The sequence below is a fragment of the Osmia lignaria genome, chromosome 7 (genome assembly GCF_051020975.1).
Source record: "Osmia lignaria lignaria isolate PbOS001 chromosome 7, iyOsmLign1, whole genome shotgun sequence".
Taxonomy (NCBI): Eukaryota; Metazoa; Arthropoda; class Insecta; order Hymenoptera; family Megachilidae; genus Osmia; species Osmia lignaria.
In genome coordinates, this window is record NC_135038.1 from 7000306 (window position 1) to 7016759 (window position 16454).

Sequence of the window (16454 nt, forward strand, 5' to 3'; positions counted from 1 at the left end):
ATATATTCCAAATATTTTCTAATTTCTAGCACAAGCAATTAGAAAAATTTTGTATAATTGCTTTTGTCCGTTAACTTGACGTTTCAATGGTAATGCAATTTCGCATCAAGACACGTAATGTACATAACACGTGGCAAACCGAACGTCCACCGTTCGGCATCGTAATTGTAAACCTGTGTATGCTAACGATTTCATTCCCAATGTGCCAAACACAACACAACCTATCGGTGTACAGAATTTTACTCGAGGGGAATGGAATCCTAACGATTGCAATTACTTCCGGAAGGGCTTGGAAAGCGAAGTCGTAACAACCGGTGATGTATGCTCGTTTAAATTAATAGCTACATGGTATTGTTGAATCCAACGAACCGAATATCTCATACGCTGTTTGTTTTGGATCAATTCATCATTCCAAATCGTTTCTATGATCTATAATCGATGATATAAATTATCAGTATTTATATTTTTCAGACTCTACGATTTTTGGTTATTTTGTTTACTTTTCGTATTTTCTTAATTTCGTTTGAAAAATACAAATTTTTTGTAATTACCAAACTCTAGGTTTTTAATATATTATAATTAACACTTTGACACTTTGACACTTTAATATATTACAATTACCACTTTTATGCATTCGTGATTGTGATACTTACCTCTTTGATTAGATACTAATTACTATCTAAAAATTAGTAAAATTGCAAGAGTCATAGATTTCATGAAACGTGTGATTATCCAAGTCGTAATTAATATCCCAAAATCGAATATCATCAGTGACAAACGAATTCCTGATAAATCTAATATTTCTCCTCTTTTACTAAAAAATTCAAATTTTTCACAATCATAATGTCTGAATTTCTTAATAAACTATCCTTCCTTCCTTTCTATGAAATTTTAAGTATTAAAAACAAATTGTTTCTGTTTAATGAAACGAGGTGAATTAAACCTTTGATAAGCGCTATTTTCTAGGACACAATGAGAAAGTACTTACATCCTGCGTGGAAGAAATTGACAAATATGAGAAGGGAAAGAAAAACTGAGAAAAGAATCGGGAGAAAAAGAAAGATTACCAAGTTGTATATTTGGAGAAAGTAGTCCAAAACTTTATCGTCGGGTGACTTTCTAAAAGCTACTGAGAATACGGAGAAAGAAAGAAAGATGGTGAAAGTAAAGTTGGATATAAATCGAGGGAACATAAAGACGTTCGAGAGAAATTTGTATTGTCGTTATTTCCGTTTTCTTTTGTTTCTTTCCGTCGACACGAAACGATATCGATAGGACGAGGGCCAGTAATTGATCCGTGAAAATTGTACGATCTTTTTGATATTCAATTTTCTTTCGACGCTGAATATACGTTTCCATGTTATATGGATCTCTGAATGCAATTGCAGATGCAGTTTAATATTTGCACGGAATATAAAATTCAGAATCTTGTTATTTTTGATTTTTCTGCCGATAGATTTACTATGTAAAATATATCAATTTTTCAAGAGATACCGGAGCGTTTCTATTACTGATTTCTATTCACAGGTTGATTAAGAATGTATCTAATTAATAAGACTCTTTTGCTCTTCTTCATAAGAATAGAGAAAAGTAAAATTTTTAATCCTTATGAATTTGATGATTTAAAATATTCTTGATGAAGAAGAGCATCTCAATCTCAAAACACGCACACTTTGAACCACTTCCGTGTTCCACGTACGCAATTCACGAAATTTACACAATTTTGCAAATAAAACAATAGGTCACCTTAAAAATTAAATACTTTAGCAATTTTATGCTTTTCCTTGTGTATATAATTTTTTCAAAGTTAATATAATCGAATGATTGGAAGAAAAATTATAATTGTATTAATTAAAATGTAATTAACGTGTTAGTACGTTGAATGCCACGGTGTTGAGAAAATTAATATTAAAAAAAAAATAATAAAAATGCAAAAGCGTGGATCGCGGAAGGATGCGACACCGTCGAGGCTCAAAGTGTCGAAAGAAAAAGAAATGTTAATTTAACTGAAAAAAATAATATTCGGTCAGGGCTGGTAAATGGCGGTTCTCACGAGAAACGGCTGCTAAGTCACCTGCTGGATTCATACAACGTGCTGGAGCGTCCGGTTGGCAATGAGTCCGACCCCCTCGTATTGAGCTTTGGCCTTACGCTAATGCAAATAATCGATGTTGTAAGTTTTCACCAGCAAAACTTTCCTCTTATACAATTAAAAAAGAAAAAAGACCTTCTCTCTAACGTAACACGCACACAATCGCACACACTACCAACCGAATCAGATGCTAAAACGTGTTTCTTTGTTCAAGTGCGAGTCAAGTGGGTTGCAATAGACAGAATGTCCTTTTTTTTTTGCATTATTTTGCTTGCAATAACACGCATATTTATCTTCATTTAGTATAATGCATGGTATTATTAACACTTTTATGTAAAATTCACACTTGTTGTTTGCTATTCTTCTGTTGCATGAATTTTAGTATCAGGACGTTTGAAAAAATTTCAAATAATTCTTATGTAAATAAGTAGCAAATTTAGTAGTGATATATAATATATGGCGGATAATAAATTAAACATGATAAATTAAGAAAAAGAAAATATTTGAGCCGAAGTGCAATGATGCAGTTTAATTAAATATAAAATATAACATTTTTTACTGAAAATTATTTAAAAATTAAGCAATTAGAGGAGCTGGACGACCCAGAGAAAAATTCTAATTACGCGAATTCCAGCATCCATCGTTTGATTTGTTCGCGACGAGAAAAAAAGAAAACGAGATTCCTCTCGGTAGTTTGTTCGATACTCGGATTAATGTACCATTTCGCGTAGGAAGCCGGTAATTAGAAACGTATCACGCGTCTCTTTTCTCCTCTCGGCGATAACAAAAATGCTATCGCCGTGAAACAGGGCTTCGATGAACGAGTACACAGAGAAAAGTTCGAAGAGGAGCAAAGAGAAGAAAGGAAAGAAATGCACAGCTCGACGAGCCGGTCTATGCGAGAGACGGTCTCGGCAAACCCACGTATTGCACATACGGCCGCCAACAAACACGCACATTTATTCACGCATGATCGATCCGCCTTGCCGTGCATGCTCGCGGAAAGGAATGACGTTAAAACGAACAAAGACCAATCGTCGATATTACGAATGGTGTCGAGGGTGCACCAGAGGCTGTTGGACGTGCAGAGTGCATCGACGAACCGAAGTGTTCATCGTTACTGCACTTATAGACGCATCATCAATCATCGTTCCACCTGGTCGTCAATTACACGGTTAACCATTCTACTAAATTATCCACTGAAGATGCAATTAATTTTAGATAATTTCGTTCTACCATCGTTGGTGTCAATTAACAAACGCATCAGCTATTTGGGTTTTCCTAGTGCATTAGAATAGGTATGGGTCATAAATGATCTACAGTGAAATGAATCTATAAATAAAATATGATATAGAGTTCAACTTCGTTGTTTATGAATTTGACCCAGTTGAAGCGCTAACTGAGGAATTATTGACGGTAATCTCTTTTTAAGTAGAAATGTAATGCATTAGTCAGACGTGCCTCTAAAATTCATTTCCCGGGAAAGAAGAAGTATTCGATTAACATTTTTCTAAATAGAATCACCATCTTTTATAATAATTTATCTTTTAAGTTTATATTAAAGAATTTAGAAGAGTTGGTATAAATAAATAGGTCGTCAAATTACGGCAACAGTTACTTCTTTAGTAAAAATGTTCGGTTTAACTTAAAATTAGAGGGAAAACTGTAGGTAAAAGGAGGGTGTAATTACGATAGAGTGTGGCCACTGCAATTTTGTACGGATAATGTTTCAAGTATCATTAGAAATAATTCATGGAAACCGCTAGGAGAAATCTCCTGCTGGCTTACGCGTTGGGACTCGCCGGTTTTATGTGTAATTAGATGCCGGATTAACGGTGTCGCCTATTGTGTCCAGATTCGTCCTTCTATTTCAACCCCCAACCGTGTAATTACTTTGTAGATTTTGGTAATAGTAGTTCATAGTTATATCCCCTGAACGCGATCAATGTTTTACAAGCTCGTAAATAAATAGAACGAATTTTACAACTTAATTACTATTTTCCTGTTATTTAAATGTAAATATATCTTCTATAATTCTTTTTCCTTATAAATTCATTAATTTATAATTCTTAATTTAAATAGGGTAAGATGCGTATAATTATTACTTTCTTGTTCAAAATTCAGCAATATCAAGTAATACCAAGGGGGATAATTGTTCCAGACGGTTTAAGATGATCGTATCGATCATTGTCAAGAGAGATAATCAAGTTTCTAGTTAGTTTCGATGTTCTCTAGTTAATAGTTCTCCAAAGTATCAAAATGCGGAGTTGCTTCGGATGAGCTCAGGTGAATCTGGTTAATATAGTGTAGAAACTATAGTTTCGAGTACACTTAATTTATGAAAAAAACAATACCACCTTCGTATCTCTATCCATTTCAAATAGAAATTAGATGCAAAATTAATAGAAGACTATCAAACTAAAATAGAAAAAAATGTGTAAATTTATCTCTTGAACGACGGACCATGGAGAAAGCCCGAATCTTAGTTAATTTAACTTTGTATTACATATTATTTTCACTTTCTAAATTTGACGTTTCCTTTAAAAATGATTCTTCTCAATGTCCCCTCGTGGCAGGAAACTTTTAATTTCGGAAAATGTGAACGGAAACAAGGGACATCGGTTTCGAGGGGGTGCAATATCGTATCCAGCCTTCGTAGCGCACGCGTGCAAGGGAATATAAATGGCCGTGTACCTCTCGCTCCTAAATAACGTGCAACCAGCAGCAGAAGCTAAATATGCCCTGCGCATTGTTTCACCGTTTATCGTTCCCCGTGTCCACGGACGGCCCTCGTTTTTGCAGCGTCCCTTTGTTCTTCCTTTCGCCTCGTGACCTTTTTCCATAGGGCTATTACAATCGCGACCGGGATCCGACCTCTAATTTTTTTTATACTCCAACGATCGCGAAGAAAAGCCTCTTGTACACCATGGACCGATTCCAACACAGTTCTTTTAATTGCTCCAAAAATTATTCTCCTCGTTTGTCGATGAAAGAGTTGCCTCGCGAAAGGATCGCATTTATCGGTAAAAATAGATTTCATTTGTTCATTATTAAGATTATACATAATTTGGAATAATAACGAAGAAAGAAATGCAATTTAAAATCACTGAATTCGTCCAGTTATTTTCGAGGATTTTAAAGGCGAACCCTGAAATTGTCGAAAAAAACGTTTCCCTTTTCGTGATAGGACACTACTTAGCCTGAAGATTAACCGAGTTCCAAAGCTCTTCGGCAATACCAGAGACTATCCGGTTGATTTGATTGTGTATGCTCACCGACACACGAATAGTTTCGCTCGAAGGAACTTACGCAGTTACCTTCAATGCCCGCAATATATTTTAGAAGGTTCCCTTAGGGTCGGCTGGCTTATCTGACAATGAGAGTTTCCCCCACAGATAAGTGTAGCTTCGAGAACCAATTGTGGTCGACGTTCAACCAGACGAATACGTGTGACAACCCTTGCTACTCGTTAACGTGATTGATTGCTTGTTTTATTACACACCTCATTTAGAAATTGAGGTATTTATTATCAGGGAAGAGATGTCGATCGTAATTTCACGATCGTGTGTTTAAATTTAAACATGTTCAAATTCAATTTGTAAATATTGATATTAAAAATGTAAAAAAGATATTCATTATCCAAGTTTAGGATTTTTTAACGAGGAAACTCTTTTGAGCTTTGAATTCAGTTATTTAAACATTAGGTATATTTCATATTAATATTCGACCCAATTTGTTTTTTTAGGTACTCATAACGGTGGTTCCTTTGATGTTCAAATGCTTTTGAAAAATACTGCGATATTAGCTAGATGGTTTGGAAGAGTTTTGAAACGACCACGGTCTGACTCTTTATGTGTTGATACGAGGAATACGACTATAACCATTCCTCTTTCGAGGGTATGAAATATTTTTGAATCATGAGAGAATCTTCTGTATCTTTTTCCCTTTATATAAATCGTGACAGAATCTTTATATCAATAATACACAAAATCATTATTAATAAAAAAGTTACAATGTTTCTCATATTTTTAATTTTGAAAAAAATGTTCATCCTCGCAGAGATTGAAGATAAGGAAACGGGGTCGTTTTTATTTTCCACAGTTATGAAACAGATCTATCACTCGTTTATATCTTTTTCTGTCATCAAACCAGACCTTTCATCAATTTTTTCTCAGATATAAAAGAAGGCGCGACAGAAGAGAACAAATGTCCCTCTATACAAGTGCCTTAAGTTTCCCGCGTTTTTCTCGAAACGTTTTCACAATTTACCTGCAGTAAAAAGCCGCCAGGACAATAATACTTTCTCACTGTCCAACCCCAACTACTCGTAAAAAAAAAGGGGGGGAACGATGTTGCTTTTAGAACGAACCTGTTTCAAACTTCGAGAACAAGGCTTCCCTGCGTTGTTTTCAGGGAAATACACCCAAAAAAGAGACGCGTTGATACGAAAAATTTCGTTAAATTTTAAGCGCCAATTCATCATTGTATATACAAAACGACGTTCTTCTCTCTTTTTTAAGAACTGATTGTCTGATTTCTATGCAGCTTGTTTTGTTTAGAGTAATTCTTTGGAAAGATTTTAAAATATAAAACAATACAATAAGTGGCTGAGCAGGGGTTGAAATTGTGAATAAAGAAATTATTTCAGGTATCCATTAAAGCTGTCATTTTCTAAAATTTTAATTTTACAAATTTCAATTGATGTCAAAGTATTTAGAAAATAAGAAATCGATGCAATTTTGGGATATTTTCATAAAAACATAAAAAATTGTTAAAAGAAAATATGGAAAAGAGTGAATAAGTGAAAGAAATATGAAATTATGATCATTAATACAAGTGATAATCAAATACTCAATTTAATCATAAATTAAAATGATACATCACTGAAATAACAATTTAATCATCAATCGTTCGATATTGCTTCGAAATTTTAAACCAATTTAAATCCTCACATATTTCTCCATTCGTGATTGAAAATTCAAACAGAGCGAAGAATTTCTTTCTTTCATTGAATCCAATAATTCACGTGTATGTACAGGTGCACTGATCAAAATCCTTTTCAGGATTGTGCATACGAGGCTCACGCTATCCCAAAAGATAAATCCTTTAGACGGTCGCTTCTGACACGAAAGAACGCATCAAAGTAACGGCTATACCATGAGTGAATTCCGTGGAACGGGGCTTTGAAGTCGAAGAAATAGAAATAGAAAGGGTAGTACAGCCGCCGGTTGAATTGAATCTGAAAGCACCCGAGAAATCTTTTCGCTCCTGTAGCCGGGCTAAGATGTTAAAATACCATGACTTCAAACGGCAGACAGTGATGATTCGGAAAAATACGAACCAAAGAGATTCGTGAAGAATTTAGAAAATCATTTTTATGTCCATTTTGTTTTCTGAACAAAGTTAGATCGTCGAAACTTTGATAAAAGTCAATATTACTGATACGTCTGATTTATCTTATGGTTATACTACTGAATATATTCTAACAGCTTATCAGTGGGAAAAAGGGTCAAAATTATGAATTTCGTAATATACAAAATAAGATATTTGTATTTTCCATTTTCTAAATTTCAGAGAAATCTAAAATTATATTTCATAGAAACCTAAAAAAGATGATCTCTTAAATTATTCAATTTGATGATCTTGTACTTTATCAAGGCTACATTAGAATTTATGTTCTGTCGTAAGAAAGAAAAAATTATAAAAGACTTATTGAGAGAACTGATCTACTGCCAAGTCCCGATGCACCAGAGGATGCAACAAAGTGCATACATCCAGAAGGGTACGCGGTAAGACGAGCATCCCATGACAAAATCTAATTTCTGGTGAAAGGAGTCACCGTTAATAGTAGACGAAGCCTTAGGAGTTTCGAAGAAGATTCGTCTCGATATCGGTTTCTCATTTCCATGGCGGATACGTATGTGCATACGTAGATAGGAGGATGACGCATAGCGACAAGGACACGCCAGCATAGAAACGGGGTTGCAAAGTGGATTTGTTCGAGTAGGAAATGCGCAACGTGCAGCAGCAACGACAACGACGACCCGGAGGATGTCGTCGTCGTCGTCGTCGGGCAACTGCATTCGTAGTTTCTACTTGCTATGCCTCGTCACGTACCGTAAAAAGTTTCGAGCCGTGCCATACGTCGAATTAACTGGCTGCGTCGGATGATATCTAATTTTCCGTATGCTCCCGGCGTTTTTGGCCGCTTTTCACCGGTGAAACCCCCGCCAAGCAAACTTCCCCGACGCGCGATGCATCATTCTTTGAAAGTCCGAAATTTTCAAGGAAAAAAAAAAGATAAAGAAACAACGAGAACTCGTGAGAGTACGCTGATGTGGAAAAATAATGTAACAGTACAGAGAAGAGAGAATTATTTAAATAATTGCCAAGCACGAGAGTTCCTCTTCTTAATATTCAAAGCAACGTTTTACATTTTAAAAGTGCTATTAAGAAAGAAAGAAGCTACTCTTCTAGTCATTTCAGCTTTTTAATCAAAATATTTAATAAAGTCAAGAGTAAAAAAAAATGAAATTTTATGATAATTTTTGTATGTTATTAATTTGAAGAGAGAAAAACTCACCAAACAGGCTCAGATGGGTGACTGAATTTTCTTGGGAAATCTGAAACAAAAATAAAAATATCAATATTAGATAGAGAATAATTTTAACAACCACATTATTATTATTTTTCAAATACATTTTCCAAAATTCTTCCTAATATTGCACGCGTTACGATAAATCACAAAATAAGGTCAGAATATTTCCAGTATGTAACTTCCAACAATTTGTAATTCTGTAACGTACGTGTACACAATTGGAGCATAGCCGAAAATCAAGGCGACAACGAATGGTTAACACAGAGCCCTGTTTTCCGCGCGGCAAAACTGACCTAACTTAACTAACTTACAATATTTGTTATAACAGAAATTGGCTTAACCCATACGATGGAAAGTGAATCCCGAAACTTTACTCGTCCATTCCAGGCCGTACGTGATCTGTATAAGCCGACTTTTCCGTTGCGCATGTAACTTATACAACATCCGAAGGCTGCGAACGTGTGACCCCGTGAGGCCACAACCGTCCCCTAGAATTTATTTCCCCTTGTTCCGAGTCTGTTCCATTTTCTGCTCGCGCGGACTCGGTGAAAATTTTTTAGCGCAAAAATGAAACCATCACGACCATTCACCGTTCGATCGATCCCGACCGTTTCAAACGGAAACATCAGCGATACGCAATCAACATCGTTTCAATGTTAAATAACGTACAAAACTGTTCCGACGGTCCATTAAATAAACGGCACTTTATTTGTCGCACGGTATGATCCTCGAAATATTACCATTCATCACATCGACACTCGAAGATAAAAGCGTTTACAGAATGCAAAACGTCGCCGTAAATCAATGGGAATTCAAATAATACGGTCAGCGAGCCGAAGCTGTAGGATGAATCTGTTTCAGGGAGGTTCCGACTACCGGAATCATCGAAAATATGCAAATACGCGGTTGCCGAGTAATATATAGCCGGGCGAGCTTTAAAGATTAAACGAAAAATCGAGGCTGTCGTTGATGCGTCGATTTATAGCTAGGAATGCGGTAGATCCTTCCAGGATCCAATCCGTGCACCGTTCGTTTGTCCTTGTTCCTTCAGCCAGCACAAATAGTCGAGCGTCTTACGTTCGGAAGGCGGTGGCGCGTGACCTGTCGCCGACACGTACCAACCAGAGATCACCGAAATCCTGGGTCAAATGGGGATGGGGGGTATAGCTAAAGTTCCGGAGGGTTCCTCTTACCCTATCTAATTTCGTAGGTCAGTTTTCTTTATCCGTGCTATTTCGTTTATCCGTTTCGCCAGGAAACACACGAATCTCTAATTATAGAATATTAACGGATTTATGGTTCTTTCAACGAGGAAAGTTTAACAGATCGGTGGGAATATAATTGACAATTAAAACTTTCCGGAATATGTAATTAAATATTATGGTATGGATAAGGTATCTGAAATTTTCGATGTTTTTAATTCTAACTACTAAGGATGGGTTATTATTGACTGTTACTACTGGGGATACACTTTTATCGATATTACTACTGAAAATTTATGGATATATTTGTTATATAAATTTCTGATATTTTAGAACTGTTTAATTATTTAATGATTCAAATCTTGGTTACTCCACTTTAATAGTAATTGACGTGTCGTTATCTTACGACCACCCCTAAAGCTATCATCCCCATTTGGACTTCGCAGAATTTATGTCAAGGGTTTACGATAGGGACACAACTGTGCGTTATCTTTGACATTTTGGGGCCTTTTGATTATTCAGTACCTTAGAGCGCAATTACTGTAACCCAGTAATAATAATTAAATAATTGCAATTTCATAATCTAATCATCCTCGATTACTATTTGGACCTAAAACGACCATAATATCAAAAATTAAATCTAAAGTGGAGCAATCTATAAATAAATAACTTCTACCATTGAATTTCAAAAATTATTTAGCATTTCTGTTTATAAATTTTTTACTCTATCGATTAATTATTGCAAATTCAAATAAGAAGCCACAAAAGTGTCCATTGAAATTTCATATCCTGCTTTATAGAGAGAAACGTTCATTCAAGTCTTTTCATACAATTCAATCAACAAAATCACCAACTTTTATTGGATTTAAAAATATACGAATCACTGTAAAAGGTTTAGTTCAAACGTCAATCAAATAAATGCAATGAGATCTTGAAAGGATCAATGGAATAATGAAAATCCGAAGAAGAATATACGAAGCTGTCTATTTATTAACGAACAACATTGATAAATCGATGCTTTGTTATTGTTCCAAGTGTAAAGGAAAATTAATACAAACAGCTATTAGAGTTTGAACTTCACAGTTAAATACCAGTATGATTCGAAACCAATTTAACTCTTAATTACTTACTTCCTTTTTCCTAATATCCCAGTCCATTTGCTTGGGTTACGTTTAATCCTCAATACATGTATTCAATTACACTACAGTACAATTAATTAAGACCTATAATTATTATCATACAACCACTGAAAGTGGTGGACCAGATTATATATCGGACATGTATGATTTATAAAACACATTAAATTATTGTAAAAATTCTGTTAATTTGACCATTACTGTTCCTTATAATTTATTTAATAAAACGAAAAATATAGAACGTACAGGAACTTTTGTAGTCGTCTAATAAAACGAGTTTCAGAGTGGAATTAAGGTTGTTTCATTGTTTGCGTTTGCAACTATCCATTAGCAAAAAATTCAATGGAACGTGAGATAACGAACAATTGAAGCCGGACTCGATAAGGCGTCGAGAAAATGCATGCTTGCAGAGAAAAGAGCTGAACGCACGAATGCTTCACGAGAAACACATTGTTACAAAGGCAACGAGATATCGGAGCCGTTCTTGCAAGCGTATAAAAGCCCTAATTACACGTCAGCAACCTCGAAGGAGTTCTCAAGTGATATTGTTTCATGCTAATCGATTAGTCTGCGTATTTTCCCTGCTATCAAACGGTAATCGGAAGTAAAGCAGCCATTGTACGCTTAGGCTTAAGAATAACTCTTCTTAACTCTAATAACTCGAATATTACAAATTAGGAATTTTTTAATTAGCAATTCTGTTATTTCGATTAGCAGTATAAAGTATTGATTTTCAATAATTTAGGGTACAAAAATGTTTTTTTTTATGTTGAATTCGTAATTTATAGTTTGATAACAAATTAATTATGCAGCCAAGGTGAATAAACTGGCAGCATTAGTTAAATAAACAGGGTAATCCATTAATCTTCTTAGCGAAGTTAAATTAACTTCATTTTAACAATTAGGCAACAAGCCTTCTACTCTAGCAAAAATTAATGATTTTCAACAAGTACACTTTGATAAATTAATCAAATTTAAACAATTTCTTTATAATGGTTTTCTTTAGAGAATTTGCTCTAATATTATGGATCTTGTTTGAATAATTTACACCTATCTTAATTTTCATTACCAACATACTTTCTATGTACCCAGACCGTACACCTCGACATGCCGAAATTAGTCAATAAGTGTAGGTTAATCGTATCAAATTGGATAGTTCTAGAGTTAATCCATTAATCTGAATTTACACAGTAATCAGCTTAATGCACAGCATACTACACACTCCAGTTGTTCAATTACAATACTACTGTATCGTTGGTATAAACTAGATTGTGTTGTAAACATTTTAAATGAAAGAAATAAAAAAAAGAATATATGGAAAACTTCAAAATTAACAAATAATTCTGTCATGAATTTAATTGCCAACTTAATGGTTGACTATTACTACTGAAGGCACAACTCAATTAAGACTCACAGAATTCATGAATAATTTTGAAATTTTGAAACTTTCCAATTATTTAATGCTAAATAATAATGCATACTATGTAGTTATTAAAAAAATATATGAAGGTGGAAAATTTAATTGACAATGGATTGGTATCGACTAATGATTGCAAATCGTTCTTTTCACGTTATGAATAAAATATTTTCCAACCATTTATATAGAGCACAGATATTCGTTTATGGTTTATTGAAAATCTTAATATACTCTGTAAGCTGATTGCAGTTGCAACGTGAATTACGATGGCCAAGTTGTCTGTTTCAGGTTCGAACAACTTCGAACCCGTCTTCGATAACTTCGCCCATGAAAGTTTTGTGTACTCTTGCAAACTTGTCGAGTCAAGTTTATTTCAACCAACCAATCGATCCTCTGACTTCGTTTGACTTCTCTTAACCATCCTTGGAATTGATGCAGTCCTTCAGGGAATCAGTGTTTTCTCATTCCGTCAAACTGAATCATCTCCTCCAATTATTGGAATTCTTAATTATTTTTCTTTATATACAATAATAAATTCATAACAGGCACCATCAGAAGGATATTTGAAATTATAGCTTGATAAAATTCACAGAAGAAATATTAAAAGAAAAAAGAGATATTGCAAAGTTAAAATAAAATAATATTTTAAACAGGATATTTCGTAGATAAAACAATTTTATTTTAATAATCTGAAGCATCAAATATTTAAAATAATAGCTGCCTAAAATATTAAATATACCCCAGTGTTTATTTTGAGAAAATTAATTGATCTCATCAATTATAGAAATATCATTAAAATACATATTTTTACGTTATATAAAATATCATTAAAAAAAGATATCATGAAATATTATTAAATTGATGGTTGATTGTCAGGAGAATGAAGAATACTCATTGCAGTGTATTATTTTTAAAATAATGAGAATATAATCTGATGATGTATTGAAAAACGTAGGTGACACTGAAGTGATTACTCGATACACAACGAAATCGTACACTTGCTAGTATTTTATCGACATTTCGTTGCACGTGATATGTGGCCACTTGTTGCTTTTCATGAACAGACTTATCTCCAATCTTGTATTCAAACTTTCCACAAGTTTAGTTAAATAAACATAGGAAAAGCCACAAACTATGATAGCACAGTTCAAATAGAATAATACAACAATTACAAAATCAACACCGTTGAAATTCAGTATAATTGGTGATCAATTATTAAATCCACAATTCACAATGTTATTCAATATTTGTCAATTTGCAAATATCAATACCATATTAAAAGGATACAAAAATTGAGCCTAACTACTCTTCCATTTAAAAATGAATTATATTGATATAAAGATCGTTAATTTATGCAGATAGTCTAATTTCCAGCCAGTATTCTCGCCAAGTTTTACATTAAACTGGGAGTTTTCTTTACATTTCCTTGGACAAAAGAGTAATTATTATAGCGCGAATCTTCCGGTTACGGGAAATTATTCTGGCTGCAGTTTCTGCACAAAAGTCCGCAGTTGTTGTTGAAAGAAAACAACGAAAACCATGAATGTTAAGTGAGACCCTGCTATCATTTCCCTCAGAGTGTATATGGGTGAAATTAAGAATCATAATCATTTGCATAACGTAACAATTACTTGTCCTTTTATAAAACAGTTGAACTATTGTTTCTGCGACACAATTTAGACGATATCACAAGATAAGTCGAAGAAACAGTTGCAAAGTTAAACTTCAACAAGTTTCATAGGGCTTGTAGCTGGTAGACCATCTATAAATAAATTTTTCACGCGTGCAATCCCCTGGTGGCCTTTTCCCTCCGAAAGACTGAACACTACATTTCATTAAGCATGTAGTACGAAGGCCAGCTAAAACTGGACCTGTTTTGATAATTTTAACAGTCTACTTTTGAGCATTCAAAGAAAATTAGAATTTCTAATGGTTCAAAGTTCTATCAGAAGGTTTATTAAATTTTTATAGATTTCACTTCTCAAATTTGTCAGCATTATAATTACCTATATTACTGCTAACAAATTTGGGCAAATTTAATTTAATATTCTATTAAATTTTCATTATTACAGCTTAGTACATCTAATATTCTAATCTGTGGTATTCTACCCCTTTCGCTATTATGGATAATTATAGTTGTATTACTCAAAGGGTTTTATTCTAAAATATCAATCATGTTATAGAAACATTCCTCTAACAATTAGAAACTAATATATCCCACGTTGAAAAGTTTTTGATTGCAAATATTGATTTAATTGAATATACAAACGTACAAGAACAGTTTCTGGCAGAGGTGGCCATTATTCAATTAAATACAAGGGTTAAAGCTCATAGAATGGAGTAACGTTACAAAGTAAATCGTATTATCAATGTGTCATTGAATTCGACCACTTGGAGATGACTGTCTATCAGTCGATGAAATGGTAAAAATCGATATCTGCTTCAGCGATAAAGTTCGACCAGTAAACGCGGGACGTCGCGAACGTAATTAACGTCTGGAAATTGGATGGAAGGGGACATCCGGATCAATGGTCGTAGATAAGTGGAATTGAGACGGTCCGTAACGTTTCACGATTACGTTGCTAGCATCCTCGATTCATCTGGTGCCATTTCGATGATCACGGTGATTGATAGCGACTGTTCGCGTGTGTAAGCTCGAATCGACCAGCTGAGATGAACGACCTCGTTCAGCTATTCACAGAAGCGATACTATCTCTTCTATATGTTACAGTAAAACTTTAAAGTTTAGTAGGTGAATTCACGTAAAACTTTGGCAAACAGTATTTACTGTTCCTGGTAGATGGATTCATTTATTAAACAATTTCCTATAGTACACTATCAGAAATTTAAAAAGAAATGAAAATAAAAATTTAACAAATTTATAAAATAAAGTAAAGTCTTTTTGATATTATATTCAATTTAATTTGATATAAATTTATTAATAATTTTAGTTTAATATTGTACAATAAAAATTAATAGAATCTTTACAAAGATAATAAAAATAAAAATGTTTTATCAAAAATTTTATTTTACAATTTTGTCATTGATTTTGGAATTTTCTTTCATTTTTTGAGTAATTCTTAAATACGAAATTGCAACACAATTTGGGCTAAAAAATACGCTCAAAGAATAATCCTTTTCCCGAGAAATCCAATTTCAACAGATATAAGATTTTCCCAGAATTTCTCAGAGATTCACGTAACATCCTTCAATTGACCCATTTACTACTAACGTTATCATCACGTGTGTACAATTTATTTCATCCACCGTACAATATCTAAGCGACGATCTCTTTTCTATCTATTTGTACACTTTTTATGAAACACATGGTGATCAGGTGGTTTCCAAATAATGGGAATACCACGAGTTTCTCTATTATCAGCAGATTGTATCTGCACACCAAAAATAGTGCTTCTTATCGAAAACGTGACCCACAATAGACTGTAATTACCATTACAAATTCTATACTCCGAACGTGAGAATTGGCGAAACGTGTTCTCTGGGACATTTGGGTTTAAATATGGTGAATTTTGGAAAATTTAGAAGCAGTGGTGAGCCAATGTGTGGTTTAGAATTTCAATATAATTTTAAATTTATTCTTTCCTCATTTCTATTATTTTTCTAATACATATGGAAATCTTTAATTTGGAAAATTGAGTGCCTAATATTTTGATATGGATTACAATTGACTTAGTCATTCCTGTTTGAAAATTAAACAATAATTTGCCATATAATTATTTTTGTTTTATAGAAGAGAAGAAATAATGAAAAAAGCTAACAAAATAAAATTAGATAAACGGAAATGTATCTTTCTTTCACAAGTAGCCATGATGAAAAGCGACCATCGATTTTCCACGCCGGATGTTGAACAGTACGAAATTGAAAAAACACCAAATAATGCTTGCTCGTTTTACGCGATAGGATCGTATTTAACGTTACAGAGAGCCGGTCGGTTGGTTGGATCTCCTGATGAAAGCGACTCGTACGTTCTAATTAATGAAACACGTTC

The 16454-nt window shown here is 33.9% G+C and overlaps 1 protein-coding gene and 1 long non-coding RNA gene across 8 annotated transcripts in view; one reads left to right on the forward strand and one right to left on the reverse strand.

The window, feature by feature from the left end:
• The window catches only part of LOC117604300 (uncharacterized), a 104968-nt gene that overhangs the window by 50850 nt on the left and 37664 nt on the right, over positions 1-16454 (reverse strand). For all 4 annotated transcript variants that reach the window (XR_004581412.2, XR_004581411.2, XR_004581413.2 and 1 more), the window contains one exon: positions 8676-8715. This is a non-coding gene — a long non-coding RNA (uncharacterized LOC117604300). The remainder of the gene's footprint in view (positions 1-8675; positions 8716-16454) is intronic.
• nAChRa7 (nicotinic acetylcholine receptor alpha7 subunit) overlaps positions 1-16454 on the forward strand; it is a 138711-nt gene that overhangs the window by 42729 nt on the left and 79528 nt on the right. For 3 of the 4 annotated variants that reach the window (XR_013062344.1, XM_034324199.2, XM_034324200.2), the window contains exon 2: positions 2031-2173. The exons of the other annotated variant lie outside the window; for it this stretch is intronic. Coding sequence is in view for 2 of the 3 variants with exons in the window: in XM_034324199.2 (XP_034180090.1) it covers positions 2031-2173 (143 nt within the window). In the remaining variant the exon portion in view is untranslated. The remainder of the gene's footprint in view (positions 1-2030; positions 2174-16454) is intronic. 4 annotated transcript variants of the gene reach the window in all.